The sequence below is a fragment of the Crocuta crocuta genome, unplaced genomic scaffold (assembly GCF_008692635.1).
Source record: "Crocuta crocuta isolate KB4526 unplaced genomic scaffold, BGI_CrCroc_1.0 scaffold163, whole genome shotgun sequence".
Classification (NCBI taxonomy): Eukaryota; Metazoa; Chordata; class Mammalia; order Carnivora; family Hyaenidae; genus Crocuta; species Crocuta crocuta.
Genome location: NW_027529533.1, coordinates 723,638 through 747,470, shown reverse-complemented (window position 1 = coordinate 747,470; position 23,833 = coordinate 723,638). Strand labels below are relative to the sequence as shown.

The following is a 23,833-nucleotide window of genomic DNA, read 5'->3' as shown; positions in this document are numbered from 1 at the left end:
TCTCCCACGCGAGACCGGAAACTTCTCAGAGGCAGGCTCTCTCTCTCTGCTTCTGCGAGCCCTGCAGTGCACGGCACCGCCTCGAATGTAGGACGCTCTCATTGGCTCTATGTTTAGTTCATGACTGTGAATGAAAGTTTTAAAAACAGTTGATAGTGGGCAAAATACAGATTACATTTCAGTGAGTTCTCATTTATTAAACCAGGCAGCCCTCGCATGGAGGCGTGCTGTCCCTGTGCCAACAGAGACAGTTGTGCTGCTGCTCATGTCCCTGTTTGTCTCCTCACCAATCTCTCCGCCTTCATTTATGGCTGGCTTTTGGGCTTTTTTACAGCTATGAAACCTACGTAGTGGGACATCATGCTGCTTCTCCTCTAGGGCGTGTGATGAGGAGCGGAGTTTGGCTTTGGAGTGCTCGGAACCAGAGGAATTGCCGAGGACTCGGAGCCCAGCCCTGACCACTAGAGAGCCCACAACACAATGAACAAATTGAATTTCCATAACAACAGAGTCATGCAAGACCGCCGGAGTGTGTGTATTTTTCTTCCCAATGATGAATCTCTGAACATCATCATAAATGTAAGTAGATCCGACTTTAGAAGTGTTCGAATATCCTGTTCCCAACCGGTGGCCACATCCAAGTTATTACCTGGTGAAGAGTGAGAGCGTTACAGAATGAGGCCATTAATAATGTGGCAGAATTGGGGGGTGAACATTGTCTACACAGGTACAGACTGAATTATGGCTTCAGAGCAGCTGCCTTCAACATTCTTTCACCTGGGATGAAATTACTGAACTGTGGTTACTATATTATAGAAAAGCAAACACCTTGCTATTTTAAAAAACTGTATATTGAGATCTAGATTTTTATTCATATATAATATGATTTGCTTTTTGAGTGTTTTTGAGTTGTGACACACATGATGCAGTAATAATGGCTAGCTTCTTAATATGCATCTTGGTCATTAATCCTAGCCTAAGTCTAGCCAATTTTAAGAATAGGCTGTGCACTTGAGCACTAAGCTGTTGCTTATGGGTCATGAGTCAAGGGTAACTGTCTTAGTTGACCTGGACATTGAGGAATATTGGTACTGTTTTTCTTAACTTCTAAAATTGAGTTATCCACATACAGCAAAGCATAGGCATCATAAGCATGTAGCTCAGAGAATTTTTACAAGTGTATACACCCATGTAACCATCATCCAGCTTGAGATATGGTGTATTTCCAGTACCTGAAAACATCTTTTGTGACTCCTCCTTGTCAGTAATCTCTACCCAAAGGGTAATACATATTCCCTCCTCTAGAGAGTAATTTGCTTATTTCTGAACTTCACACACCTGGAATTACATGGTGTGTTTTCTTTTATATCTAGCTTCTTTCAGTCAACGTTGGCCTATGAAATTCATTTATCCCATTGCATGTAACACTAATTCTTTTTCATTGTTGTATAATATTCCTTTGTGTGAATATGCCCAATTTGTTTATCCATTTATTGTCCATAGATATTAGGCTGTTGTAAGTATTGGGCTATTAGGAGTAAAAGTGTTAAGAGCATTTTATGTGTATACACTTCTGACCCTCACCTAAGAGCAGAGTTGTGAATCATAAAGTATATCTGTGTTTAGCTTTGGTAGCCACTGCCAAACAGTTTTATGGTGATCAGAACCATGCCTAACACTTTTCAGCCCCTCTCCCTGTTATCGACTTTCATATTCTTCCTTTTACTGATTCTGTTAGATGGAATTAGGAAAAAAAAATTGTCTACGTGCAGTGCCTTAAATTAGTTTTCTTTTTCTTTTTTTAATGTTTGTTTATTTTTGAGGGAGAGAGAGAGAGGCAGAGTGTGAGCAGGGGAGAGGCAGAGAGAGAGGGAGACAGAATCTGAAGCAGGCTCCAGGCTCTGAGCTGTCAGCACAGAGCCCGGTGTGGGGCTCAAACTCACGAAGTGCAAGATCATGATCTGAGCCAAAGTCAGATGCTTAACCTACTGAGCCACCCAGGTACCCTTTAGCTTTCTTTGTTATCCCAATTGCTATATAAAAGAATATTTCTAAATGTTATACTGACTATATACGACATTTAAATAGCTTCATTACAAAATTTAGACAGGAAATGACTCTGCTTATTACCATAATTATTTTGGTTTTATTCTGACAACCACCAGTTTCTCAGTGTTACAGTTTCTTGATTTACTAATGTAATCTTATTTTTGCTCATAGTGATTGTCTGAGCATCAAACCTACCTCTTGGATGAATTTTACCATCTGTAGAGCAGAATTTCTGTTGATCAGCAACATTGCTATTCAGGTCAAAATTGTTAAAATGTAATTCTACTTATGTAGGTGAATATGCTCTTTCAGTTTTTATATACAATTATATAAAGAGGTACTAAATTTTTAAAAATTCAAAATCCAGGGCATATAGCCTAAACACTTTAGGAAGCCTCTCTCAGTTCCATTTATATGTTTCCACCCAGAAGATTGTATATCCATGTGTTCATGTGTGCAGCTATGCGCACATACAGGATATGGAACAAAACCTTTACTGACCTCAGGTAAGTGGAAGGAAGACTAATCTGACTTCATGAGAAATACTGAAAGCTGGCTATAATTTTCAAAGAAATTAATTTGTACTGAAATCTCAGCTAAGGAAGATAATTATGAATAACACCTATGGTACAGTCATACTATGTGATTGTGTATATTGTTAGTGTATAGCATCGTTCCCAACACTTCCATATTAGCTGCTATTATTATTTTAATTCCTCATCAGAGATTCAGTTCGCATGTCTTCGGTCTCCTTATTTTGTAACATTAGTGTAATATCCCTACAGGATGGGCCAGGACCATGATCATGAATTGTGCAGCCAAACATCATCATCATTAAGGAGGGTTTTAGAGTCACAGGGACCTAAGTTGAAATCCCTACACCTTGACCTACTCTGCAGCCTTGGGCAAGTTAGGTTTTTGCTTCAGTTTCCTTATCTATAGTAGAGATCATCTTACTGTCCTCATCAGGTTCATTGTGAAGATTCAAAGATAGAACATGAATAAATTGTCAATTGTAGCACATGGCAGCTGGGCATTGCTCAGTAAGTTGGCACTTAATAGAGGAGCACTTGTTTTAATTTCTTTGGGCTATGCTTGTCCATTTCATTTGGAAGCTCTGTTAATGAAACTCAGATAGAGTGTGTAAACCCCCTGTAGTTCTGTGAGATTTTCTTGTTCCAGGGTATGTAGACTCCCCTGCCATGTCCAGACTCTTCTCTAGCCAATTGTTGAACAAAGGAGGGAGGAGGAGAGAGAGGAGGGACTGAGTTACGTAGTATGGAGGCCCCTCGTTGCTGGAAAACCAATGCAGGACGGCCAGAGGTAGCTTTTCCTACAAAGTGTTATCTCTGTATTCATATAATAGCAATTGTGTTGTATGGTTGTAACATAACAAATTAACTATAACCAAATCATCATTTCTTAATATGTAGTTGATAGAATATTGTCTTTCTATGTGTGAGGTATATTTAGTGTCTGATCGCTCTAGTTTCTCCATGAGTTTAAACTAGTAGGGACTCTTTTAAATGATTTTAATCATTAGATAAATACTAAATATGGAAACTTGGAAAATTTTGGAAATAAAATTATGGTAAATGTAAGAGCCACAACATTGTTGAGTGATATAAATAGTGGCCAAGAGCTTATACTTGTTCACTAAAACGAAGGCAAACAATTCTTTTTTCCTGGAATATATTTTAAATGTGCTTGCTCAATAACCATTGAACTTTAGGACCAAATGTTATTTTTTTTTATTAAAAAAGTCCCTAAAGAGTATATTTTTAGATAATATTTTAATTCTTATTCTTAATACTTCATACTCTATAGCACTTTTTAAAGCTCCATTGCTCCTGAAGTTTAAAGAACTTGAGAAATTTCACAATTAGCTAAAATGTAGACTTACAGACTCATAATATGCAAATACAAAAAACTCAAGTTTTTTTTTTCACAGCAGGTAAGACTTCAGAGCCACAGTTTCAAGCAAGAACACTACTCGATAGTTGTTACAGAATTTTAACAGTAGGCCCCAAATACTTGATTTAAACTAGCAGAACAATAATAAGTATATGGGATATATAGAAGAAATGTACAGCATTATTTGAACAAGTTATACATAGTTACAAATTGGTTTGTTTTATGTATAGTTTGTGGTTTGGAATTTTTCTGTTAACTTTTATCACATTTTATCCCAAGTGCTTTGTTTATAACCTTTTAAAATACAGTAAAAACTAAGGATTAAAGGTGATCTAGATAGATGACCTTTTAAGTCTCAAATTTGCAGTATATATTTCGACTTTATACAACATTTGATAGATTTCCCTTTACTTTATCATGGTGCTTAAGCTTATTTGTAAAGTAGAATTATGGTAATACAGAACTCAGAAATTCACAGTCTTTTTAATGAACGAAGAGGATGATGATTTTCTATTGGCAAATGTATTCTCCCAATGGTATTTGTGGGTTTGCAGTGCTTCATTTTCCCTAAATTCTTGAATGGCACATTTATAGAATGATCTACTCAGTGGGCGAGAGACTAGTCCATAGTCATGGAACAGTACAAAGGTGAGGGGCCCAAATGGGTATCAGACACCAGCTTTTATTCTTCAGACATTTACTAAGGGCCATCTGTATATCCTGAATATAAAATAAGACACTATCCCAGCTTCATTGACTTCCTGGTGCTTCTAAGTGCAGAATTGGTGTTATTCTGGTCTTAAAGAAATACCTTTTGCTCTTTCTGTTGGATAAGGTGCTTCAGATTAGTTGCCATTTAATAATATGGAAAGAGCAGTAAACCTATTTTTCTTCCTTCAGTTGGAATTATCACCATTCTGCATTGTTTGGCTTTCAGTTATCAAGGGGTCTTAGCATATTTTTATTTTCTGAATCTGAGTCACATATTAAGGTATGAATTCAGATCTAATTTAGAGTTTATAATTAAAACTGCAAGAGGCATCAGTATCAGTGCAAGTGTAGTACAAGTGAGGGACAAATGCCACACATAATATATATATATATATATAGCTGAAATGATAAACTGTCATGTTGTGTATATTTTAATATACACATTTAAAACTGTTTTAATACTTAAATGAGCAAAGCTGTGAGTCATTGCCTTTGCCATTACTAGCTTATATGATCTTAAGCTTTGTGGGTTGTCTTTCTTTCTTTCTTTCCTTCCTTCCTTCCTTTCTTTTTGATAGAGAGAACATGAGCAGGGTAGGAGCAGAGAAAGAGGGAAGAGAGAAAATATTAAGCAGGTTGTGCACTGTCAGCACAGAGCCTGATATGGGGCTTGAACTCACGAACCATGAGATCATGACCTGAGCTGAAATCAGGAGTTGGACATGTAACCGACTGAGCCACCCTGGTGCCTCTGTGGGTTGTAGTTTCTACTTCTGTAACATGAAGAAACTGACCATGACCGTAGGATCTCTTCAAGTCAGCTCCAAGCTTTAGTGATTCTGAATTCAATGAGGCAGACCCAGCAGAATTACTATCCCCCAAAATACTTCATTAAATATTTGAGAAATTGTTAAAACTGTCTTTTAAAGACCATATTATTATTTCAACATGTGACTTTTCAGAATAGTCTATTCACAGAGTTCCAAATTAATATGATTTTTTTATGTTTGAATTATACTAGGACTCAGAAAGGACCCTTGTTTAGGTACTTAAAAGATATAAGACAATAAAAGTAAGATAAATAAAAGCTAGTTATTCACTCACTCATTGTAATGGTATCTAAGTATTTTGCTTAGACCATCAGGAAGATAACCTTCCCTGTAAAGATACCTACCTAATTCATGCTTCGGATAATCTGAGTAAGCTGTTTCGGTACCTTATGAAAGAAATATTTGTCGTGCACCATGGTTTTAGAATTAAGGCCTTATCAACATGTCATAAGATTTATGAGTCTTGTACAAGATTGCATTGGTACTTTATTACCATGTTGTAAAAATTCGTATTATCAGTGTGATAATCATTATTGAAACAATGCAGACTAAAGCAATTTCCATGAACCAACAGTGGTTTTGCTAGTGTCACCTTTTCCTTTCAAGGTGTATATAATTTGGGTGTATTAAATTGCCTGATTGCAGCTCAGTATTTGGGCTTGGGTGACTTGTCTCAACTTGTGTTTTTTTGTTTGCTTGTTTGTTTTTCTCTACAGGTTAAAATTCTGTGTCACCAGTTGCTGGTCCAGGTGTGTGACCTACTCAGGCTAAAAGACTGTCACCTCTTTGGACTCAGTGTGATACAAAGTAGGTCTTAGTCCCATCTCTGATAGATTTAGCCAACTATCCCTGAGGATGATATTTTATAGCTGGTTGTAACTTAATTTGGGCATATTGTGATAAGATTGTGATTGTCAAAATACCCATAAATTGGTCATTATTTTTAGTCTCCTATTCATTTTTTTGATCTTAACTATTGTGAATTTCTTACAAGATTTAGAATTTTAGGCCATGGATTATAGTTTGAACTTAAAAATCGGTTCCTTTTTAGGAGTCTAGATTTTGTGTTTGTTCTTTTCTGTGTTAATGAACCAAGCTTGATTTTTGCTTCCTTGCACTCAGGGAACAGCTGGAGCTAGTAGTAAATTATTTTGCATATTTTTGTCATTTGTTTTATAATTTTTGACATTAAAAAACTTAGGCATAAGAAAAATGACTTTATTCAGGTTTTCTTGCTGTTGACCATATAGAATAACAAAGTGATCTATTAATTTGCTCTTATTTCCTGTTTTTCCTCTTAACACCTTCTCTTTTTTCCAGTTAGACTATATGACTTGGAGATAGGGGATCAGTTTCTTCCCGTATACTTTATGTGAAGGCTTTCTTCACATAAAGGGCTCTGTATAAGCCTCCTCCACTACCCACTCCTGTAATTCCTTAGAGTTGAGTTCCCAGGATTTACCTGCAGCCATTCCTTACAAACTTTTTCTTTCAAGTCATATTTAAAAATTTTTCTAATTTAGTCTGATGCACAAAACCTTTTCTATCTTTACTCTGTTTTTCAAGAATACTTTTTTTGTGAAATACATTTAATTACATTTTATATTTGTAGATGAATCATATTCTACTACTGGAATCGGTTTAAATTTAAAGCCTCATGACATCTTGAGAATCTGGTTAGTACCAAAAAAGCTTAGATCTGCCAAGTTGGAAAGTGTATCATGATCAGCCCTTCTCCTCCAAAATATGTACCATTTTCAGCTGTCTTTTTAGGAGAAGCCAGAGAGTATGGAGCAGGGAACGCCTCAGGAACCAATGAATCAACCACTTGCTCTTCAGTTTTTCCCTGTAGTAGTTAAAGCAGTAAAAACACAAATGCTTAGCTACATCCTTCTATTAGTTCATCCCTCAGTCATTCTTTCAAGGAAGGATCTGGGAGAAATAAGATGCCCTATAGCTTCTAGAATAGGTTTCCTTTCTTTGAAACCCAAAATTAATTCTTTCTTACTACAATGACTGCCAGACTGTTGATCTGTGTTGCTCAATAAGTCAGTCTCATAAAACCAGTTTACGGCTTCCTTAGATTTCAAAATACGAAGTTTGAAGATCTCTTTTTTAAAAGAGAGACTGTAGTGTGGCAAAAGAACACTGGAAAGGTACACAGATGACCCTGTTCTAATTCTAGTTCTACCACTAGCTAGCTGTTGCAGCTTTAGAAACGTTACTTGTCTTCTCTCGACTTCAGTTTTCTCACGTGTCAGCTGGAGATTACTTTACCCGCTTTGCAGAATTTTGATATATGCTTTAGAATTCTTAAAATGTAAAGCCACGATCAGACTGTCAGATGGTGGTAGTTTAAAAATATGTACCGTTACGGTGAACAGTCTCCATTCTGTTCATTATGTTGCTTCTTCAGATGGAAACTCAAGCCAAACACAAATCATATTCAACAGGAAGGTTGTCTGGTCTTGTTCACTTCATGTTTAATTGGTAGCATATAAGAGATGGGAGATAATTTAGCTGATCTGATAAGTGCATTTAAGTAGCATCCTTTAGGGGTTTTTTTGTTTGTTTTTGTTTTTGTTTTTGGTCTCTGGGACCTCTTATCCCTTTCATTCAAATTGGCTGGCTTAATATGCCATTTATAGAGTAGCTCTACCCTTCCTCCTCTCTTATGGCTCTTTTTCAAGCAAACTTCCCCAGCCTTAAGTCAGGAGTGACAGGGTGGTCAGGCCTGTTATCCTTGGAGAAGTCAAAGAGACACCCTTCCCTTCCAGAATGCAGAGCTTTGCACGAGGACACTGCCTTAGTAATGGCTAGAGACACTGCCTGTTTTAAAAAGATTTACAACTTTGTACAAGGCAGGAATGCTGAAAGCTTCTGTTGTGAAATCTGTCTCTTTTGAAAGATTCTCTTGGGAACATCTGAAAATTTTAATATTTTTTTTACCAGCTTGTCTTCATATATTTAGATCATTTTTACATGGGTTTTTTAGCAATCATGGTTTCTGTTCATCTTAGGAACATCATCTCCTTGAAGAACTACTTCAGCATTTTTTTTTTTGCAGGAGCTTCTTGTCATCTTTCCATGGGATTAGTCCAGAGGCAGTGCAAGTGATGGCTTACCATTTTTATCAGGCCGTGTTTTATGTGGAGAACACAGAGAAGGAATTGTCTTAAAGACTGTTCTTCACAAAGTGTGGGTCAGGCCCATCACTTGGAAATAGGCAGTTATCCTCAATGTTATCTCATTTCTTATATAGCAGTTAGGATGGTGTTTCTGCCCTGTTTCAGTATTCTGTACCTAGGACAGGAGTCCTCTGTGAGCTAAGCAAAAGCATGTTTCTCTCCAAGTAAGGCCAATATTGGAAGTTTGACTATGCATTAGGGTGGACCATAGAAACTTAGTAAAAACAGGATGTGGAAGCTAGTATTCTTCTAAATACTACATATTTTTAATAGGATGTGTTCTGTATTGCAAACACAAAATAGTTTATAAGAATCTCATTAATGTCTAGCCAATTTTTTGTCTTTTAATATCTTGTTGAGTGTTCGCATTTGTATGTGAATTCAGAGCACCTTCACAAATCATGAAGCTTTTTAAAAAGAAACTTGGTTTTGTGTATATTTTCTTTAAAAAAATTATCTTTTCTTTATCATCTTGCCTCCTTCTCTTAATGTGCAGATAATGAACATGTCTATATGGAATTGTCACAAAAGCTGTATAAATATTGTCCAAAAGAATGGAAGAAAGAGGCCAGCAAGGTACGACAATACGAAGTCACTTGGGTGAGATTACATTTATGAGCAAAACTATTTTGATTTTTTTAAAAGGTTTATTTTAGCTATTATACATTAGAAACATTTAATTTTTAAGTTTTAATTCATAAAAACATTATGAAGTAGAGAATGGAAAAGGGAAATGAATGTGTAAGTTCTAAAATGTCCCATTAATAAAGTATTAATAGCTTATAGCATATAATGATAGATTTCAGATATCTGCTTAAATCATGTTGGATAATGACTGTTTAGTAATTTGGGGATAATGCTTTGAAATGAACACCATGGAAAAAGAACTTGCTTCTCTTCTGTGGCTGTGTTAGCCGTCAAACTTAATGTTCTAGAAGTTATTCATAATTTTTAAATCTACTTTTACTGTACTTACCTTTGGTACTTTATTACTTTATTGTACTGGTGCCTTTATTTAGTAAACATCAATTCTATTTACATGGGACATCATTTCACAGGGAATTTACCTAGTATTTCCAGGATCACCGTATTAATCAGGAATAAGTCCCCAGTGGCTAATCCTAGATCCTCCAATTTGTATTTAAGAATTCTTGGAATAAACGGGGAAGGCTATTTGAAAGCCAACTACAAAGTAAGGAACGTTAAAGTCTAAATAAACAAACATCATATTAGAATTTGGTATGTGGAATGTCAGAGGAACAAGAGAACATTTGTAATGAGGAGCAAATGGTCACCACAGGGGATAGTGCTGAGAGAGGAGCTGGATCTCAACTAGAAATTTCCACTGGCATTTATTTTTATCTTCCCTTATGTTGTCATTGGCCTTACAGTGATATCTGAGTATCAGATATATGATGATGCTTTATAACTTCCCAGTTTTGCATGAACTTGATATCCATAATGGACAACTGACTACTTTTCACTAGCCACCACTATATCACCCAACCCCCATTAGAAGTAGATAAAACCTTTCAAGGTTTAAAAAGTACCTTGTAAGTAATGGTATTTTGTTGCTTTTAAACTCCATTTTACAGTTACTAAAAATAACTTTCTTTTTATGTGTGTCTTTGTTTTAGGGTATTGACCAATTTGGACCTCCTATGATCATTCACTTCCGCGTGCAGTACTATGTGGAAAATGGCAGATTGATCAGGTATGAGGACAGGGAGAGACTAAGCCTTCACTTTCCACAAGCACTCACCTTCTGACAGAACCAAATAAAGTTCTTGTGTGTATTTGTTTCCACCTGCTAGAATACAAATTTCAAAAGAGCAAGAATTTTTAAAGAAATCTGGGTGTATCCTCAGTTCCTAGAAAAGAGGCACAGTAGTTACTCTAAATATTGAAAGAATAAATGAACGAATGATAATGTTAGACTATTGATGAAAATGTTAACAATATCACTGCCTCACATTTTCTATACTCCCCATTTTTGATAACAAATCACTCACCAAAAAGCTATTTCATTCAGGAAGGAACTAGCACTTTTGTGAAGAATGGAGAAATTAATTAAAGGACTATATTCTTCTCTGGGGCAGCAGCAAGAACTCTCTCCTGTAGGGGCACCTGGGTGGCTTAGTCGGTTTAGCGTCCGACTTTCGCTTAGGTCATGATCTCGCGGTTCGTGGGTTCGAGCCCCGCGTCGGGCTCTGTGCTGCCTGCCAGCCCAGAGCCTGGAGCCTGTTTCAGAGTCTGTGACTCCCTCTCTCCCTGATCCTCCCCTGCTCACGCTGTCTCTCTCTCTGTCCTAGAAATAAATAAAACATTAAAAAAAAAAAAAAAACTCTCTCCTGTAAAAACGGTGTGGATGTAGCCTGGTTTTCTTTCCATCTTTGGGGTCTTGATCTGTTCTTTGCAGGGGCGTTAAAGCTAAGATTACAGACAGTGGAGCTATCCTGTGAGAATCTTAGAAGCAGTTTGGAGAGGGCAGGTAATGGATTCTTTTTCTGGAGGCACCAGCAAGAACAATTCTATGCTACTGGTACCACTCGGAATTTACCATTTCAAAAGCTTGATTTATCATTTGTATAGGAGGATTCAATGCTGGAAAGCTTTCAGAGGTAGTTTTGTTGGCTGATAGAAAATACTTGAAATGTGAACTCTGTTTTACTTAATGTACTTTTAAACTCTGAGAGACCCCATTAAAAGGTACAAAGATACATTTGGCTACTAAGTTGTATGTGACATCTGCTTTGAGAATTTGTATTATTGCCATATGTAAATAAAAAAAATCAGTCCATAAATAATTTTTTTAAAGGCCGAGAAACTTTTTTAGTTATTCGAAATTTGAGTAAAATTTTTACTCAGTTTACCAACGAACTATGGAATGTGCTGAGAAGAAGGAAAATCTATTATTTAGCCACAAATTAACCCCCTGGGGCTAATGAATGTTTCATTCATCCCTGTGCTTTTGCTCTTTTCCCGAGGGATGTACTAGTCCAAACATTGTGTGGTCAGCATTATAAAAAGAAATGTATAAAAAGAAAAGTACTCTGTCCCAAGGGGAAAAAATTGCATAAATGCTTTATTTTTAAACTCGTCATACTTAAACATGATCTTAGTTAAAATAAACTCATGTTTTTATTGTCATCAGCTAATGCGCTATAAATTTCAGGTAAACATTTGGCTTAAAATAATAGGGGAGGGAAATAAGCTCATTAAATACACACACACACACACACACACACACACACACCCTTTTTTTTTTTTTCTCTTGCATTTTTACTTTGATCACAAAGGCATCCCATTTGCCTGTGACATTTTTTGGATCTTGACCATGTTTTCCCCCAGTCAGCACTTCTTACTCAATGCATTTAATGAGAAATATATTTATTTCTAACCTCAATGGATTATAATGAATGCACTAGTAGTATTTCCATTTGTGAGGAGCATCATGACTGTCATAACATGTTCCTATAAAACCACACCCATAAAGTAATATCCACTTAATTTAAAAAAAAAAGAGGGAGAGAGATTTAAGGCAAGCTTTTTTCAGTTCATTCTGAGAAAGAAAAAAAAAAAACACTGTAGGTTTCTTTTAATGGATACTTAAGCAGAAATATTTTTAGAAGGACCTTAGGGTATTTGTAATGTGCTCAGCTGAAAAACAAAACAAAGCAGAGCAGCAAAACATTAAAGCCAGGATTGTCCCCTCAGATTTATGCTTGTTTATGTCATATGTGCCGCATTATTGCAGCACATATTATTGCATCAAAGTTACTTTGATGGAGACAACAAATGCCTAGGTTCTATAGTAATAGTTGTTTCAATGAAATATTTACCATGTTGGAATGGAATGATTCAGACCTTGCTTCCATTCTCTGAATGAATTAAATGTTATAGGCCTCGGGAAATGTTATTTTCGCCTCTTGGGGTAGTCTGACTTGGAGTCCTCCCTCCCTGCAACCTGGATGAGGCAGCAAGCAGGTATTAGCCTCAACCCCCTACCCCTTTATTTTTTTCAAGAAGTGTGGAAGGAGGGAGGACGGGGGAGCAGAGACAGAAGAGCTCTTGTCACCAGATGGATAGCAGGATTTGGGTTCTGTTTACATGCCATTGGATTGTTCCATCAAATGTGAATTCTGTTTTCTTTTATTTTCCTAGTGACAGAGCAGCAAGATACTATTATTACTGGCACCTGAGAAAACAAGTTCTTCATTCTCAGTGTGTGCTCCGAGAAGAGGCCTATTTCCTGCTGGCAGCCTTTGCCCTGCAGGCTGATCTTGGGAACTTCAAAAGGAATAAGCACTATGGAAAATACTTTGAGCCAGAGGCTTACTTCCCATCTTGGGTAGGCACTGTTTTCAAGCTTTAAAGTGTTTTCTCTAGCACATTTCTACTTCATTATACTGCTACTCATGTTGCTTCAAGAAATGGGAACCCAGATGTTTGTGGCCAGTAAAACCCTTCGTGATGCCCAGATATAACTTTAACACTTAAGAGCATCGTACATGTGATCTCTTGATGTATTTGATCTGCTACTTCTAGTTAAAGGGGAAGAGGATTTTTGTCTGTCCTAAATATGGTGGAACTTGGAACTTACCAGCCCTTCTTTTGGCATTTGCATGGTCTTTACTTCCTTACTTGCTCTTAATTCAAGCATCCTTTTCCTCCCTTTGAAGGGAGAAAAACATAACACTTTAAAAAGTAAGATCATTCTCACCTTTTTCTATGTTGCAAAAACAAATGTAAGTAGTCGCCTTGCGCTGACCACCATCTGACCACCATCTCCTCCACTCGTGAGAGGAGCCATGCCTTTACTTCAGCAGGCAAATTTAGGTTTTTCCAGCATGAACTGTCTCGCTGTGCTTTCTCCACCCAACCCTGCCCATGTCTGTGCCCACCCTTCCTCCAGGTCTCTTCTGTAAATCAGACTTTTTACCTTGTTTCCCAGATGTACTCCTCAACACACGTCCATCTGCCTTCTGTCCCCACCGCTCCCCTCCACTCATCATGCTGTCCCTACGCTCACCGGTGACCTTTAAGTCGCCAAGCCCTGTGGATACTTTACACTTCTCAGCTGCACTTGACACATAACCGCTCTCATCCTGGGAGATCTCCTCCAAATGAGTGCTTTTTCTTTTTTTTAAACAACCACCTATGTGTTGGCAGCTCCCAAATCTGTTTCTCTTCCCTGTGTCCATGAGATAGCTGTTTACCCATCGGCACCCCAAACTCAAAACGTCCCAAGTCAAATTCATCTTTTCCCCACCTCATTTTATATATTCCTACCTCTCTGTTCCTAATGTCAGCTAGTAGCGCTGCCATCCACCCGGTCACCCAGAAACTTGAGGCTCCTGCAAAGCGCTCCCCACCACCCTTCTCTCTCCCTGCCCTGCCCACATCAAGCAGAACAATGTCTGACATCAAACACTTCATTACCTATCACCAGCTTAAGAAATCAGATTCCCTTGAATTTTTGTTGTGGTTGACTTCTTGCATGTTGATGGTGTGCCCTCCCCGTGTCGTCTCCCAGGTTCCAGCTCTTGTCAGCACTCCGCAGCCCTGCTGAGGGAGCTTGTCTTTGCCTCCGTCCTTAGAGCCTGCAGACGAGTGGATTTTGCTTCTGATTTAAATCTTCAGGGGCTTCCCTCTCACCTCCAGAGTGAAAGCCAGGCTCCCACACAGAACCGAGGAACCTTCCAGGTTCTGATCTCTGCCAGCCTCTCCAGCTTCCTTTCTGGTTGTCCCGTGCCTTGACCTCTATGCTCTAACAGCATTCATTAATCCCTGATTCTCCAAACGCCCTGTGGTATTTTGCATTTCTGGCCTTTCTACCTGAAGTTCTCTTAGCCAGTGAAATCCCTCTCCCTGTTTGACCTGGCTAACTCTTCTTCATCCTCCAAGACTCTGCTCAGGTATAGTTCCCTCTGGGCAGACTCTCTATTTACCCAGCGCCCCTCCTCCGGGCTTAGAAAGCAACCCCCTCCCCCCCCCACACACACACACATAGTGTTTGACATCTTATTTTCTGTTTATCTTTTGCCTCCAAGGAACTGTTTATTAGTGTATTCTAAAGGACAGGCTTAAACTTCACCTCTTCTGTTCCTTCAGCACTTCCCATTGAGGTGCTCAATCAATACAAGTTTTTGTGGACTGATTGATAGCGCATCAGTCATTAGAGAGAAACCACAAAAGGTGTCAAGCTTTTACATATTACTGTCTGTGGAATGCAAATTAGCCTGTACGTATTTATGTTCCCTGAGTTGTCATCAGGGACTTGCTGAATCTTGGTCTTTTAAATCAGAGCTTCCCAGTTTGCCTCCACTCAGCCTCCAGAATGTGGAGATTCGAGTTTCTTCAACCTTTAAGATCACCAAAGCCACCTACTTCAGTGCCCTTACAAATATTATTTTCTGTTAGTTCTTTGAGCCAAGCAAGGTTGACAAATACTGATTTAGGTGATCTCCACGTAAAAGGAGTCTAGAAAGAAAAATGTGTAACTTTGAGTTCTCAGCAATATTAAATAGCCAGTAATTTATCATGTTTGCTTCAATAGGAAGAAACAAAATGTCAGTATCTATAAAAACATTTAAAACTAAAAATTCTTCAGTTTTTTTATTTTGATGATTTTAAGCACTACTCTTTTTCCTCTCTTTGCATAATCCTTTCCATATTTTATAATCCTTAATGAAATCAGCTAAGATTTTTAACTAATCAGCACCTTTCTCTTAGCCTGCAGCTGCTGGATACACTATATTTTGGCCTTGAAAAGCTCCGGCTACTGTCTGTTGAAAAACTAAGCCACAGTGAATTGCAATGAATGTTTGAATGAAATTGTTTTCTCACAAATATTCAAATAGAGTGTTCACATCAGCCTTTTATGCAAAAACCAAAAATTTGCAGAGAATTCCTCCCAGTCCCCTGCCTTCTTTGGATTAACATTTAGAACCTCCTACTCTGTGGCTGTAATTTTAGAAGAGTCAAGTAGGATCCAGAACCTGAAGATGTGTTGACAGTAGATGTATTTCATGGTACCAATAATTCTGCAAGTATAAACAGTGATGTGTACAAAATTTTGCAAGTTTGCATGTTTTTTTTTCTTGGTGAGTTTCAAGCCAAGAGAACATATTTTTCTCATTTCTTGTAATTTTTCTTCTCAGATATGCAGCTAAATTGACTTTGTAGCTTCTAGTATAGCTGATTCAGTCTAGTAACATAACAGATGGTGAAAATAGAATAAAAGTGGGAAATTTCCTGATGGAAATTAGCCAGCTTCCATGACCTGTGTTCAGTCCTTGTCCTTTCATCATTTGGGGCGGGGGGTGGGAGACCGGTAGGACTTCCACCCCTCCGACAAACGTGGCAGTGCATACCCACTGTATTCCAACAGGTTGTTTCCAAGAGAGGGAAGGATTACATCCTGAAGCACATTCCAAATATGCACAAAGATCAGTTCGCACTGACAGCTTCCGAGGCTCATCTCAAATACATCAAAGAGGCCGTCCGACTGGATGACGTTGCTGTTCATTACTACAGACTGTATAAGGTGCGAAACTGCAGTAAGTCTGCAGCTCTTGGTTGTTGTTGTTAAATGTTTGTTTACATTTGAGAGAGAATGAGCAGGGAAGGGGGAGAGAGAAAGGGACAGAGGATCCAAAGCAGGCTCTGCGCTGACAGTAGAGAGAGCCTGATGTGGGGCTTGAACTCCCTAAAGAACTGTGAGATCACCACCTAAGCCAGGCTTAACCCACTGAGCCACCCAGGCGCCCATGTCTGCAGCTTCTGAAGACAAAATACCTTCTTGATTAGAAGAAGCTTTTATTAAAGTTGTCATTTCATTTTTTTTAATGGGCTTTAAAAAAAAAAGGATTCATGTGAACTATTTGTCATGGTAGGTCAGTCTTGGAGTTAATGATGCTTTTCCTCGGGCTTGGGAGCACAATAGAGTCTTTTATTAATGGTTCTAATATTGAGATACCAAGTGGCTTCAAATTGGGAATCTGGCTTTTCAGTGACTGTGAAATAGTTATTTTTCTCCTTTCCAAATCTGCATTTCTGCCCTGGGGACTAACATTTGCAACTTGTTTGATCAGTAATTTTTAATATTCCCCCAAGAGAGTTCATACCTGCACTGTATCCATTAATTAGGAGAACTACCACAACAGCTAATGTTTACTGAGTATTGTTTTTAATAGGGTGCACTTTATTTTCTTTTTTAAATCCTCACAGTTCTATAAAATAGGAACTGTAATGTTCATTTTACAGATGAGGAAACAGACCAAACACCACAAAACTAGCAAGTGGCAGAGCCAGGATTCAACCCAGGCCTACTTGACTACAAGAATTTATGGATAAAAACAGTGCCCAGCCCATGTTAAGCAAGATATTAAGCTGTTACCATTATCATTGTTATTATTATGCTGCTTATTACTACTGTACCCTTTGTGGAAAGCTTAGCATAACGAGACCATTGGAGACTAGGCTGTAGTTTGGATATGTTACTGGATAATCTTCCTGGCTGGCTCAGAAAACTTAATAAGATACCAAAGAATGGTATTTTTTCCCCCTCACTTCCATGTCCAAAAGATGCAACTGTTGATATCATGTAATCCTTGAGAGGCATAATCGAGTTCTGTAAGGTCTCTTTGGCCAAATTCATGAAAGAGGGAGTTGTTTGTTTCCTTAAGAGATTTCATTTGTGACACCTCAGTTTATATGAGAAAATGCAAATAAATGACTTTTGACAATCAGTTTATATTTTAAAATGTACAGGAAGTATGAATGGCATATAAGGAGTGAGTGTGACTTTAGAGTCAGGTATCAGAAACCCTACATCACCACTCATGGGATCCTAGGCAAATAAAGCTATAATTTTGGGCCATTATTAAGTGGGAATGGTTCAATATGTTTCACAAGGTTGGGAAAATTCTGTGATGTAATGACTGTGAAATAACCAGGTAGAATGTCTGGTACATTAATCAATGTTCAATAAATATCAACTGCTTCTCATTTGATACGGAACTTAGTATTTTAAAGAATCCTGTTAGGAATCCTTTAGTAAATACCCCCAATTTATCTTTTGCTTAAAAATTAATCTTTTATTTGCTTATGATGTGGTACTTCTACATGGCATAGAAAATGACTCTTTTATCTTCTTAAAACAAGATAATGATAATGACACTAAATGAAATAGGGAAATAGAAATTGTTACCTCATGGGCAGAGTTTTCATTCTTGAGAGAAATCAAGTGGCAGCCATTAAAACTGCTTGTAAAGTGGAAATAAGGTAGACAGAGGACAGGAAACATTCTGGGGGAGAAAACTTCTGTGTCCCTCTCCCAGCAGCACATGCCTGGTGCCTGCACAGCCAGCATTTTTATGAGCACAATCTCATTTCAGGAAGCAATCAGAGTAGCCTTGAAGAAGAAATTGACCTAAACTCAGTGATAGATTGATTTCTCCTGCAAAACCTATACTGTATGGGCCTTTCTTGATGTAAAAACGTATTACTTGGAGAAAACAATCCAAATAGTGAAAATAGGCCATATCTTGTCTTTACTATGCCAGATGAGGATGCATTTTCTAAAAATATTTCTTCCCATATTCTTGGGAAAGCTGGCACTGAACGTACTCTCTTATTTTTATTGAGGAATTTCATAATGAAAATATTTCAGTTACTTTGTAATTTTATTTATCTTCTGTTTTGAACTTCGTACCTTATATCCCATTATTACACATGAGCACTCCAAAGATGTGGCCAGATTTCAGAGTACATTTAAAATTCAGAGAACATTTCAGGAATTTTTTTCCCTTATACTCATCGTAGTTGATTTTTTATAGTTTATAGTTTTGCTGGTAGAATGTATATCGTATTGGCAAGTGATAATTGAACTTCTTAGAAATAAGTATTTTCTTTCCAAACAAACTGAATATAAAGCTTTTAAAGCTTTTTATCCTCATGGGATGAGAGCCTTAAATATTTAGGCTTGCCTCTGATTTTGGCTTCAGAGGCAAGAGAGTTATGTAGTTTGAAACCTATAAAATCTAGTGCAGCTCAGAATATATGACATTAGATGCAAGATTCCAACATCTGGGAAGAGGTAGAAAGCTAAAAAATAAATAAGCAGCAAAAATAGTATTGTTTACTAGAGTTTTCAATGATATAGGTATTTAGAATATTGTCAGATATGAAAGTATATACAATATAGTGAAAACACTAATCCTTTGAAATCTCAGCGGTTTAAAAAGTAGAATATATCCTTGCTCATATATATGTGCACATGATTTTCTTAAAGCTTATAATGAACTAGGGATGCAAAAAGATGAATGAAGTTATTTAAATTTTTTTTAAATGTTTATGTATTTTTGAGAGAGAGAGCGAGCATGAGTGAGGGAGAGGCAGAGTGAGAGAGGAACACAGAATCTGAAGCAGGTTCCAGGCTCTGAGCTGTCAGCACAGAGCCCGACGTGGGACTCGAACTCAGGAGCTGCGAGATCATGACCTGAGCCAAAGTTGGATGCTTAGCCGACTGAGCCACCCAAAAGCCCCTGAATGAAGTTGTTTTACATCAGAAATTTTCTAATCAGATTTCTCCTTCTGTTTTTCTCCTTTGATGTTTAATTGTCCGTTGTATTAAAAAAAAGTCTTTTTCATATGATTTTCTTTCTGTAGGATAAAAGGGAAATTGAAGCTTCTCTGATGCTTGGACTGACCATGCGGGGAATACAGATTTTTCAGGTCAGTAAATGAGAAATAAGTGTCGAGTGGTATCTGTCATGTGTCACATTGACTGTGTGGTCCTTGAATAGGTTCACTGATACATTTCTGGCCATTACTTCCTATTTGTCTAGTACAAATGGGGATGATGTGGGATAGATGAAGTATTACAGTCCAAACCATGACCGTAATAAGTCTTCTAGAATAGAAAGTAAGAAGCCAAAGATTGGCTCAGGTTCATCACTAACAGATCATTAATATCCACATGTTTTTCTTTGTGTGTTATTGATTTTAAATATCCTGATTGTGACGCTCCTCTGGAGTGTTATAACTGTGCAAAGAAAACAAATGACATCTTAATACAGTGCCAGACCAGGCATTTTAATTTCCATTACACTTTTTTTTTTTTTTTTTTTCATTACACTTTTCCAATAAAGCCCATCCCGTGTCCCTGTCACACTCTTGCAAGTGGGATGGTATTATATCGCAGCCATCAACAGGGAAGAGAGAATGCCTCTTTCTGTGAGACCAAGCAGAATATAAGAATCTCTTATCTTGATGTAGGCATAATATCCAATTATGAAAGTCTGAGTGCCTTATCTCATCTCTTGAATGCCTGAGTCTTTCTGGATTTTTTATTTAAATTTATGGATAGGCTCAAAGGGAAAAGGTTGCCTTGAAAGGCCAGTTAATGCAGTCACTCAGGAACCCAAAGCTACAGAATTGTATCACTAATCTTTTAATTACTGTCTGAACATCTCCAAAGAGAGTTGAGGACCTCTTTTAGATTTTAATTACTGTATTTTATTTTTCTGAGAGAGTAGTTAGAGCCATTTTAAAGTCTCTGGAAGTTTCCTCAGTAACTCTGTATGCATTATAATTTTTTTCCACAGAATTTAGATGAAGAGAAACAATTACTTTATGATTTCCCCTGGACAAATGTTGGAAAGTTGGTGTTTGTGGTAAGTTCAAAATTACTGACTAAAAAAAAATTGCTCAGTTGCTTGTTTTTGTGGACTTTTGTTGTTCCCTGTTTTGTTTTTAAAAATAATGCTGTGCCAGGCACAAAAGTTGGTATTTTGGGGGGGGGGGAAGTTGACAATGAAGACAACTCACTTTTTTATATTCTTATGTACATGCTTTCTTCATTGCCACTCATCATTGGTCATGAATCTAAAAGAATCTTACAGCAAAAGAAATTAATTTGTGAGTCTGATTCCCACTGCACTATCCTAAGTTACTGTAGTTGCAGAAGAAATGTAGTGGAGATCATACAAGATGACTTCAGCAAAGAGAATGATTTTTAAAAGCCTACATCAGAGGGATCAGAAAACAGAAAGCCATAATCTCAGGATAAATTACTCTTCGTGAGGGTCTGCCAGTTCTTTGAGAAGTTACTTCTTTTGAGCAAAGAATAAAGAGTGATATAAAAAGATGTTTCTATTAATATCTAACTCTTTGAAAACATATTATAATGAAAGGTCTACAATTCTTAACAGGAAAAAATGCTGTTATTTTTAGAATGTTGAGAATCGTATCCTCTTTTTGTTATCAGAGCAAATTCATGATTTTTCCCAGCTGTTTCTCTACTTTGCCGGCTCTATCCAATTTTGGGTAGGGCTCAAAGGATTATAGTTAATAATATGTATATCTAGTGGTCATTAAAATACTCATTTTTTTTCTTTATTCAGAAATTGTTGGGGAAAAATACACAAAGGAGGAAGATAAGGACTTGTCCACATGTACAAATAAAGAAGATGGCCTATATAAATAAAGGGCTGTATTGCCAAATAGCATTTGGGCACTGACTCCGTATTGCCCTGTGAAGTCAAAAGACCTGTTCCTGACTTTACATTATTTTAATTACTTGGGCCCAGTTCAATCTGATTTCACTTTACTCATACATCAAATGGGGCCTGACCCACCTCCTCCTCACATGCTCTCTCTCATTCAGGCCCTTTGTGCAAGGATCTGAGCTGTATGAAAATGAGCAAATTATTGCCCCAGTTACCCCTTTCATGTTCCAAATTGAGTAGACATAAAATGCATTTATGAAATTGAGTCTCTTAAGGGTCCTGGGTGCAGTGGTTCCTGAATCTAAGTTGTGCATCAGCCTCATCTGAGGAGCTGGTTTCAGATAAAGATTTCTGGGCCTCGTCCTCCTCCCCTAAGAGAGTTTTGATTCAGTGGGTGTGGGTTAGGGACCAGGCATCTATTTTAATGAACTTCCCAGGTGATTCTTCTCACAGCCAACCCAGTCCTGCCCAGTTGTATGACCTTGAGCAAGTTACTTAACCTCTGTGCCTTGGTTTCTTTGTTCCCAAATGGGGATAATTGGTCCTCCCCCATAGACTGATTGTGAGAATTAAATGAGTTAATACCTGCCTAGTGCTCATTCAGTGTCAGTTATTGCCTTTCTAGCATTGGGAAATCCATTCCCAACTGAGATACACAAAGCCGTATTGTTTTTTTTTATTGACTGTAAGTGTGTAGTTAGAAGATGCCTCCCTCTTTGCTTTACTTCTGCCCCCGGGCTGAGAATCATCATGTCCGCAGTATTCCTTATGCAGTCCTGCTGCCCAGCTCATTCATAGGAAAGGCGAAGGAATTGATCATTCCATGACTGGGGTGTCTGGTTGGCTCAGTTGGTTAAGCTCTTGATTTCAGCTCAGGTCACATGATCTCACAGTTTGTGAGATGGAGCCCCTCTCAGGCTCTGCACTCCTGCTTGGGATTCTTTCTGTCTCTGCCCCTCCCTCGCTTGCATGCATACTTTCTCTCAAAATAAGTAAACCTACAGCATTCCATAACTATAAAAAGCAGAGCCAAACTCTCACCCTCAGCTTATGGTAATGAACTTCATGTTAATGATTCCAAACTTAAACAGTGAGATTCCTTATATCTCTGTTGCTAGAACTATTAACACTACTTATATCCCTTCCTTTCTCTTTCCTATCTCATCCCTTGAGCTCTCCCTCTTTTTTTTTTTTTTTTTTTTAAGTAAGCTGTACACCCAGTGTGGGGCTTGAATTCATAATCCTGAGATCAAAAATTGCATGCTCAGGGCAGCTGGGTGGCTCAGTAGGTTAAGCATCTGACTTCAGCCCAGGTCACAGTCTCACAGTTTATGAGTTTGAGCCCCACATCAGGCTCTGTGCTGACAGCTCAGAGCCTGGAGCCTGCTTTGGATTCTCTGTCTCTGTCTGTCTCCCTCTGCTCGTCCCTGACGTGTGTGTGCGCGCTCGCTCGCTCTCTCTCTCACCCCCCCCAAAAAAATTAAATAAATAAAGGTTTTTTTCTAAAAATAAATAAAGGGTTTTTTCTAAAAAGTTGCATGCTCTACCAACTGAGCAGCCAGGCAGGTGCCCTACCCCCCAGCCTCCCCCTTTTACCCAGCTGAAGACATTTTCCATTTTGTCTTAACCCTAAAAAAGTATTCATAGTGTTTGCTATCATAACTCCTCATTTATTTTCTCCTCATAGTTTGTCACAAGCTATAGTTATTTTATGTGTTTATTTGCCATCTCTCCCACCAGAATGTATTTCTTTGAAGGTAGGGACCTCATCTGTCCTATTCACTGTTATTTTCTCAAATGACTAGCACAAGTGTTTGGTACCTAGTGTTTAACAAATATTTGAATGCGTTATGCTTTTAGAATTTGTCATCTTGTTTGCTGAATTGGGGGTTGGAATTGCATTGAAGATGCTTTCATGATGGGCCCTTCTCTTCTCCATTGTATAAACGGCCTGACTAGCCAGAGAAACCAAAGAGATTCTTCAACTGTCATACCCAGTTGGTGTCGACTAGAAGACCCTGGCTAGACACTTTCCTGAGTTTTTGGTAATCCCCGTCCTGTGACATTTTTGAAAAGGAAAACAGTAATTTATGTCTCGCTGAAATTTGAGTGCAGCTTTATACATCTGTTTTTGAATCTGCACTTTTCTCACTAAAAAGAAAACAAAGGGGACCTTGGTAAATTAGAGGCTTACTTTCCAAAATCTGATTCATGCTTTCGTTCCACAGGGTAAGAAATTTGAGATTTTGCCAGATGGCTTGCCCTCAGCCAGGAAGCTCATCTACTACACAGGGTGTCCCATGCGCTCCCGACACCTCCTGCAGCTTCTGAGTAATAGCCACCGCCTTTACATGAATCTGCAGCCTGTCTTGCGCCACATCCGGAAGCTGGAGGAGAACGAAGGTATGTTGGGGGGAGGAGCACACGGTGGTTTGGCCGCCTGCGGACCCTTACTCTATAGTTGCCATCATTTGGGGCTTTAGACTCCTGCAGAATGGGATTCGAGGGCTGGGCCTCTCCGGATCCAGAGCCATGTTCTCCTCACATCTCATCACTGTCCCAGAAGACAAGGGATAGCCTTGAGGCCCACTGACCACACCACCTGTCCCAAATACCTGAGGTCACC

The 23,833-nt window shown here is 38.2% G+C and overlaps 1 protein-coding gene across 2 annotated transcripts in view; it reads left to right on the top strand.

Moving 5' to 3' along the window:
• Positions 1-348: 348 nt before the first annotated feature.
• Positions 349-23,833, top strand: part of FRMD6 (FERM domain containing 6) — a 36,555-nt gene continuing 13,070 nt past the window's right edge. Inside the window, exons 1-9 of one of the 2 annotated variants that reach the window (XM_077761240.1) lie at positions 349-579; positions 6,221-6,311; positions 9,189-9,268; positions 10,330-10,406; positions 12,857-13,043; positions 16,086-16,241; positions 19,367-19,432; positions 20,305-20,373; positions 23,436-23,610. In XM_077761240.1, the coding sequence (XP_077617366.1) occupies positions 481-579; positions 6,221-6,311; positions 9,189-9,268; positions 10,330-10,406; positions 12,857-13,043; positions 16,086-16,241; positions 19,367-19,432; positions 20,305-20,373; positions 23,436-23,610 (1,000 nt within the window). In that variant the 5' untranslated portion in view covers positions 349-480. Of the gene's footprint in view, positions 580-6,220; positions 6,312-9,188; positions 9,293-10,329; positions 10,407-12,856; positions 13,044-16,085; positions 16,242-19,366; positions 19,433-20,304; positions 20,374-23,435; positions 23,611-23,833 lie in introns of both variants that reach the window. The other variant, XM_077761239.1, reaches the window with a different exon arrangement.